At 61.5% G+C, this 8026-nt stretch overlaps 2 protein-coding genes across 2 annotated transcripts in view; both read left to right on the forward strand.

Moving 5' to 3' along the window:
* The first annotated feature begins 668 nt into the window (after window positions 1-668).
* KLK12 (kallikrein related peptidase 12) lies at window positions 669-4651 on the forward strand. The gene is made up of 5 exons (XM_006904989.2): window positions 669-705; window positions 1237-1396; window positions 2183-2442; window positions 3410-3543; window positions 4384-4651. The coding sequence occupies exons 1-5, from the start codon at window positions 669-671 to the stop codon at window positions 4537-4539; spliced, it is 747 nt and encodes a 248-aa protein (XP_006905051.1). The 3' UTR covers window positions 4540-4651.
* Window positions 4652-5211: 560 nt separating this feature from the next.
* The window catches only part of KLK11 (kallikrein related peptidase 11), a 4461-nt gene continuing 1646 nt past the window's right edge, over window positions 5212-8026 (forward strand). Inside the window, exons 1-3 of the mRNA XM_015591507.1 lie at window positions 5212-5218; window positions 7318-7392; window positions 7796-7952. Of these exons, the coding sequence (XP_015446993.1) occupies window positions 5212-5218; window positions 7318-7392; window positions 7796-7952 (239 nt within the window). The remainder of the gene's footprint in view (window positions 5219-7317; window positions 7393-7795; window positions 7953-8026) is intronic.

An 8026-nucleotide genomic window follows, 5' to 3' on the forward strand; every position in this document is an offset into this window, starting at 1 on the left:
CCCCAGCTGTCCACGCACCCCGCCCTCCCGGAGACTTCGTCACTGGAGTCGGGATTAGAACCCAGCTCCCAGATCACCTTGAGTCACCGGCCGGGGGCTTGCTGGCCGGTCTGGGGAGGAAGCGAGAGGAGCGGGGCCGGGTGTTTCCCCCAGAGCCCGCCCAGACCCCTGCCTCACTCCCCTTCCATTCAGCTGTAAAGCTTAATTAAGTGTCATTAGTCAAGAAGAGGATTAGAGGGTGCCCCGCCTGTGTCTTCCGTGTCCCCTTCCCTCCACCAGGAAACCGAACGGGCTGGGAGTTAAAAGCTGTGTCAGCTGCCAGTCTGGGACAGACAGACAGAAGGAGGGGGACAGGTGGGGCAGCATGACAGGTGGCTGAGAAGCCAGGTGGACAGTGGGAGCTCGGACCGGCAGATGATGAGAGAGGCAGGCAGGTAAGCAGACAGGTGACAGAGACCCAGGCCAAAACTGCAGCAGCCACACGGTGTCCCCAGCAGGCAGAGACGCCAGGCGAGCAGGGGGCAGGCAGTCGCCGGTGAGGGGGTGGCAGAGAGAGGGCAGGGCGGCCCATGCCCCACCCCCCGGGGAGCCGACGGTGGGCAGGGTAGGGAAGGGGGGCGCCATCTGAGCCCCCCACCTTTACCCCCAGAACTTGGAGGTGGCCCACCATGGGGTCCAGCATCTTTTTGCTCCTGTGTGTTATTGGTGAGTTTTCCGGCAGGGAAGGAGGGTCCCTCCCTCCCCCACGAGGGGGCTCCCATCTCCCTATCTCAGCTCTGCCCCCCAGCCTGGCCCTGAGTGGGGGGGCTGACCCTGTGCCTCCATTCACCTCCAGCTCCCGGGATTCTGCCCTCCTCCCGCCCTGTCTTGTGATCCACCTCCCCTCTGTCTCCCCCTGTCCTTCTGTCCGTCTGTCTGTCTCTGTCTGTCTCTCTCTCTGAGTCTCTGTCGTTAAGCCTCTCTGTTTCTCTCCTTCTCTTCCTCTCTGGACCTGTTGGGTGTTTCACTGTGTCTTCTTCTATACGTCGTGAGGTCTGTCTCCCTGTGTCTGACTGTCTCAGGATCTCTGCTTTCCTCTTGTGTCTGTCTGTCTGTCTGTCTGTCTGTCTGTCTGTCTCTCTCTCTCTCTCTCTCTCTCTCTCTCTCTCTCCCCGTCTCTCCATCTCTCTTCCCACCCCTGATCCACAATGTCGAGGTCTCTGACCCCACCTCTCCGGCCCACGCTCCCGTCCTCAGGGCTCAGCCACGCATCCACGGAGAAGATTTACAACGGCACGGAGTGTGTCCCCCACTCGCAGCCTTGGCAGGTGGGGCTGTTTGAGGGGACCAGCCTGCGCTGTGGGGGGGTCCTCATTGATCGCAGGTGGGTCCTCACGGCTGCTCACTGCAGCGGCAGGTAAGCCCCCTGTCTAGGTCCCTTCCTGGGGTGGGCAAAGGAGGGATTTGGGGAGAGGGGCTCCTGGGAGGGGACGTCGGGGAGTAAGGAGATGGTCCTGCCACAGAGAGTTTGAGGTTACGGGAGGAAGGTATGGGCTTCATCGATGGTGGGCCTGGGGTGGGGCTGGGTGGGGTGCCGTGGGGTGGAGGGTTGGGGAGGGTCCTGGGACCTGCCCGCCCGCCCATCCCATTCCCCCCATCCTCCTTCCTTCCTACACGGTATCTGGCACCAGCCCCAGCCATTCCCTGGCCCAGGCGGGGCTCTGGGCCCATGTCCGACACACACTCTTTGTGCGGCCTCAGCTGCCGCACCTGTAAAATGAGAGGGTCGGGCTTTCCAGGTCTGACACGCCGGAGTTTTTGCAAAAGGGAAGTTTTGGACACGGAGAGACAGAGAGATTCGGGGACGGGGAGAGACACCAGCAGGACAGAGAGCATCCGTTTAGCTGACAGTATCAACAGCCCGGGCAGTGTCCCAGGTGCTGGAAACGGAGCAGTGAACAAGGCTGACAGACGTCCCTGCCCCTGCGGGCCTCACCGGCGGAGAGAATCAGAAAGTGACACGGCTCCGGTGGCCTGGGGAGGAGAGATGGAGGCCGAGACCCCGGAAGAGAGAGGCCTAGAGAGAGAGCGAGCCCGTGAATGCGGGGGGAAGAAAACAGATGTGGGGTGCAGAGCAGCGGAGAGAGGCGGGAGGGCCCGGGGGCCCGGGGGCCGCCACCCGCTGAGCCTCCGCGACCTTCAGCAGGTACTGGGTGCGCCTGGGGGAACACAGCCTCAGCCGTCTGGACTGGACGGAACAGATCCGGCGCAGCGGCTTCTCCGTGACCCACCCCAGCTACCAGGGAACCCTGCAGAGCCACGACCACGACCTGCGGCTTCTGCGGCTGGGCACCCCGGTCATCCTGACCCGCAGCGTCCAGCCCCTGGCCCTGCCCACCTCCTGTGCAGCGGCCGGCACCAAGTGCCACATCTCGGGCTGGGGCACCACCAGCCATCCGTGGAGTAAGGGGGCCTGGGGTCAGGGGTCGGGATGAGCAAAAGTCTGGGGTATCGGAGGAGAGGTCAGGAGTCGCACCATCTCAGAGGAAGGATGGGCAAAAGGTCAAACATTGGGATTGTGCTTTGGAGTCAGAGATGAGGGCGGATTAGGTCTGGGGAGTCCAAGTGGTTAAGGGTGGAAGATGGAGCCAGAAGTCATGGGTCAGGGAGGGGTTAGAGGTCAGAGTGCTGTCAGGGGTCATCAGACCGCAGCAAAAGGCATACGTAAATAGGCTCATGCGGTCATGGGTCGAGGTCATCGAAGAGTTGAGGTCGTGGGCTCCAGATGTCGCACAAGCTGGCCACAATCTAGGATGGAAACTGGGGATCACTGGTGTGGAATTGGAAGCCGTAGAGTTTGGAGTGTGGAGCCAGAGGTTAAGGGTCATAGAGGCAGGGGCCAAATAAACTAGTCTGGACTTGGGACCAATGAGCAGGGCTCCCCAACCTGCGGGCCACAGACCAGGACCAGTCCAAGAGAGCGAAGCGTCATCCGTGTCTGCAGCCGCCCCCCAGCGCCAGCATCGCCACCTCAGCTCCGCCTCAGATCCCCGGGCACTAGATTCTCATAGGAGCCCCGGTCCCTGGTCCAGAAAGGTTGGGGACGGCTGAATGCAGAACTGGGGGAGGAGCTTAAGGTGTCGCAGGAGCTGGGACTGAAGAGGTCAGGTCTGGATTCACTGTGTCTAAGATTGGAGCAACTAGAGTATGGCACTCAGAGTCATAGGTTAAAGGTGAGGGGACCGGGCCAGTGGACTGGGGTCAAAGGTCACTACGGCATCAAGCCACAAATCTGAAATTTAGAGGTTGTAGTGAGGTCACAGGGAGGGGGTGGGGCATACACGTGGACTGACCTTCCTCCAGAGGAGGGATGTGGTCCCACAGTGGGGGAGCTCTGGGGAAACTTGCGGCGTCCATCTTTCGTCCCCAGACCCATTCCCAGACCGGCTCCAATGCCTCAACATCTCCATCGTCCCCAGTGCCACCTGCCAAGCCGTGTTCCCTGGGAGAATCACAGACAACATGGTGTGCGCAGGTGGCATCGCCGGACAGGATGCTTGCCAGGTGAGCGGATGCAGGAAGTCGGGGACAGAGAAGGGGGGAGGGGTGAGGAGGGCGGGTGAGTCAGAGAAAAGTGACAGGGGAGAAGGATGAGGTCAGAACGAAAGGGAAGGTGGGCAGAGAGAAGAGAGGAAGGAGAGAGGCAAGGTGGGAAAAGCCTAGAACCAGGCAGGCACTTGGAGCTCAGGCAGGTAACCTGCTGCCTCTCCAGCTCCCAGTCTTCCCCAGTTGGTGCTGGCCCAGGCGAGAGGGAGAGAGTTCAGGGTGGAGGCAGAAAAGGGGGCCGGAGGGCTCTTTCGCCCTCAAATTCAGCCCGCTTGCCCTCTCGGGTCCTCCAGAGAGGCGACTTCCCCGACCCTACCCGCCAAGTCCTCGGCTGTCATCCTTCCGAGAGCTCTGATGGAGTCCCGCCCTCCCTTGCTGGGATTGGTTATTGGTGCCCGTGCTCTCTTCCCTCATTGGTTGCGAGTCCAGCCATTGTCCTTGAGGGAACCCTCTACGTTTATGAAGTCCCGCCCTTCCCTCCCTGGGATTGGTCATCGATGATGGCGCTCTCTTCCCTCATTGGTCAGAACCCCAGCCGGTGTCCTTGAGAGAACCCTGTCTACCCTTTACGGAGTCCCGCCCTCCTTCCCTGGGATTGGCCCTAGGAACAGGGTGTCTTTCTCTATTGGTCAGTTATTGCCATTGTCCTTGGGGCACCTGACAGTGCTCTCTCTCTCTCTCTCTGACAAGCAGGCTTGGAGCTAGCGTCCTCCAGGGCCAGGAAGGGGTTGGGAAGAGGAAAACTGGAACTGGATTCTCCCATATTCAGGCCGTGCGCCTTCCCCTTCTTCTTTCCAGGGTGACTCCGGGGGACCCCTGGTGTGCGGAGGAGTCCTTCAGGGGCTGGTGTCCTGGGGGTCCGTGGGGCCTTGTGGACAAGAAGGCATCCCAGGAGTCTACACCAATATTTGCAAATATGTGAACTGGATTCAGGGGGTCATGAAGAACAACTGACCGGCGTCTTCACCTCCGCCCCTTGGCTCGGGGGCTCTTCTGACCCCCAGAGCTCCAACACCCGCTCCGTCACCATCCCCAGCTCCCACTCTTCCTGGCCTGGGGATCTTCTTCCCAGAGCTCCAACTCCAGCCAGTCCTTCTAAGATCCATGGCTTTGGGAGGAGGGAGCGTGTGACTATCTGGAATAAACATAACATAACTCGAGGAGGGGTGACGTCTGTCTACTCGGTATTTCCATGCTGGTTGAGAAGGGAGGGGAGGCCCATCATCAGCTGCTCTACCCACAGGCGTAGAAATAGCCATCAGAGAGGGTGAGGGCTTTCCCTCAGGGGTCACGCAGGGATGGAACAGGAAAAGTTACTTATAACAGTGTAAGTCAGGGCTGTTTTTCTCCATCTGACACAACGGGAACGGCTCAGTGCCCAGAGCTTACCAGCTGTTCAAGGGCCCATAAGGACCTCGAGGGATAAAAAAAATAAAATAAAAATAAAAAAATTATTGGTTGCAAAATACCAAATGAAAACTGTGAAATCAAACTTCACGACCATTTAATTAAACGTCTATAAAAGGTAACATTCCTGACGACCAGCCAATGGCAACTCGGCTCCGCTGGAGTGGAGCACGCGTTATGTGTGATGTGGGATGCAGGCTCCTTTTCATGCCCGCGATGATGGAGGGTGGGGTGCGAGAGGGCCCGGTCTGCCTTCGAACATCCCTGTCTTCACCGCCAGCCCAGGAGGTGAAAAAAAGAACTCCCCCATGAACAGAGAGGGGATTCGAGGTGGGAAGGAGTGATGGGCAATCAGCAGCCACGGGAACATGTACCGAGCGCCTCCCGTCCATGGCTCTCCCAAAGTCCTCGTCCCAACACCCCCAAGGCAGGGCTGTCTCCCCCAGGTCACAGATGAAGAAATTGAGCCTCACTGGGGTGGAGTCCCTCGTCCCACGTCACCGTGGTAGGAAGAGGCAGAGCTGCGGTTTGGGGCCAGGGCCGGCAGCTGTCAGTACCCAGGCCTACCCAGGAGCCTTGCTGTGAATCTGGTTAGGGAGAGAGGAGGGCAACACAGGAAGGAGATCGAACGGATAACGAACGAGCCAGGAGACGTAGGGACTGTCACTCAAGTCCTGCAGATGAGGAGACTGAGGTGGCTCAGATCTGGGGAGTCGTCGGACTCAGAGCGCACAGCGAGTAAGTGCCACGGCCGGATCCCGAGGACTCTGGGGTGCCTGGCAGGAGGGGGAGCAGAAAAGGGGGGGCTGGATGGCAGAGGAGTCCTGGTTTCCCTTTCCTAGGCCTCGACTCCCACAGGTCCTGACCTGCCTCCCTCACCCTCCCATCCTGCCCCCCCCCACACTGGGCAGCAGCCCCACCTCTGTGACGCCCCAGTTTCCCCCTACTTCTTGGAATGGAGAAGGGAGGGGCCCGAAGGAGGCCAGGGGCCCATCTGGGCTCAAGCCGAGGGGAGGGAGGGGCAGGGACAGGAGAGACGGACTGGGAGACGGGGCGGACGAGAGGGGCTCAGAGACAGAAACAGATGGAGGAAGGCAGAGACAGAGGGACAAGGACAGACAAGCGCAGAGACGCACAGGGACACACACAGAGAGAGAGAAGACACACACAGAGGCAGGGGAAGGCGGTGAACGCCAGGAAGAGAGATTCAGGATGCAGACGGACTGGCGAGCGGACACGGACACGGAGGCGAGAAGCTCAGAGAAGCAGACAGGAGAGGGGCTTGGAGACCGACAGAGGCAGGCGGGCGGGCGGGCGGCAGCGCCTCTGAGGCCCGGCCGTCTGGGGAGGGCCCCCACACACACCCCGCCCCCAGGGCGATAAGGCTGGGCTGGGAGGCCCAGTCATCCCGGGCCACCCCCCTCCCGCCCGCCTGCCTGGTGCCTTGCGCTCCGACCCAGCCTGACCCAGCCTGCCCCAGCCTGCTGCAGCTGCCACCGCGGGCCCCGGGAGCCCCAGCCCCAGAGCCCGTGAGTCTGGGAGGGAGGGCAGGCTTCCCGTCCCGGTGCCTGCACCCCAGCATGCACCAGGCCTCCTGGGCCTCAGCACCATCCCTCCCTCCGCTCTGTCTTTCTAGGCTCAGGTGGGGGCTCTCTGTCTGTCTCTCTCTGTCTCTCCAGTAGGCTGCCCCCAGCCTCGGTGACCTCTGACCTCAGCTTCGGTCACCGAGTCCAGCCTTCTCCCTCCACCCCCACTGGCCAGGGCAGCTGAGGGCATTGGCTCTTCCGGTGACCAGCCCCGCCCCGCTCTGTCCAGCTGTCCTTCCAAGGGGCAGAGGCTCAGCGGGGCAGGGACCGGAACCCTGACCCAGGTCCAGCCCCGTGCACCCGGGTGGTTGCCGAATGGTGCCAGTTCCCTCTGCCCTCCTGTCCCCAAGCTGCTGGGCCTTGGCCAGGTCTCGGGCGGGGTGGGGGGCAAAAAGCATTCTCCAAAATGAACCTTGGCAGTCCCGCGGCGACTTAAATCAGGGCCAGCCCGTCACCTGCCTGCCACAGGGAAAGCCTCTCCCAGCCACCTTCCCGGTCTCCCAGTCGACGGCAAGCTTCTAGCCGAGATCAGGCCCCTCCAAGCCCAAGCTGCGTTCTAAGGCCTTGGAGGCTGGGGTGCTGTGAGAACAAGGGGAGTATCCAGGCCCTGTTGTTTCTCCCCCGGGGCGGGGGAGGAATGGGGGGGCAGCCGGAGCAGGCAAGGGAGACAGGAGAAGGCATGAGACGGCCCCCAATCTCCGCCTCAAATGACTTGGCCCCTGTCCCTCCTTGTTCCCAGAAGAACCTGGGGCCTGCCCTCCCCCCGTCCAGGCCATGACGATTCTGGGACTAATCACGCTTGTTCTGGTGACAGGTACGGCGGGCTGCGGGGAAGGCAGGGGCCTCCTGGAATCACTAGTATATCCCCCTGACCGTCCATGTCTGGACACTGATATTCAAACTATGGCATAAGACGGAGGGCATCTGTGCGGATACACGGGCCACCGCGAGGTCCCAGAGGCCCCTCGCTGTGCCAGGGACAGTCCCTCTAGGTGACAGAATGGGAGAGGACGAGGACAGTCCTGGCCCAAGCAGCCAGGGCAGCCAGGGTGGCATGGGGGACACTCAAAGAGCTCAGGACGGTGGCCACCGACCGGCCGGTAGGGAAGAGCTTCAATCATGCAGCGCTAACGGGACAGACAGCCATCCTCTGTCTCCTCGCCACCCCCATTTCTGGGGGTCCTCTGGTGCCTGAACCCCTCTTTTGCTCCGTCCAGGCCACGTAGCAGGCGAAACCAGGGTCATCAAAGGGTACGAGTGCCTGCCGCATTCCCAGCCGTGGCAGGTGGCTCTGTTCCAGAAGACGCGGCTGCTCTGCGGGGCGACCCTCATCGCCCCCAAATGGGTCCTGACAGCAGCCCACTGCCGCAAGCCGTGGGTGCGGGGGCTGGGGCGGGGGCGGGAGGGGGCTGGAGATGGATGGATGGATGGATGGATGGAGGGGGGCG

Source organism: Pteropus alecto, unplaced genomic scaffold (genome assembly GCF_000325575.1).
Source record: "Pteropus alecto unplaced genomic scaffold, ASM32557v1 scaffold41, whole genome shotgun sequence".
NCBI classification, from domain to species: Eukaryota; Metazoa; Chordata; class Mammalia; order Chiroptera; family Pteropodidae; genus Pteropus; species Pteropus alecto.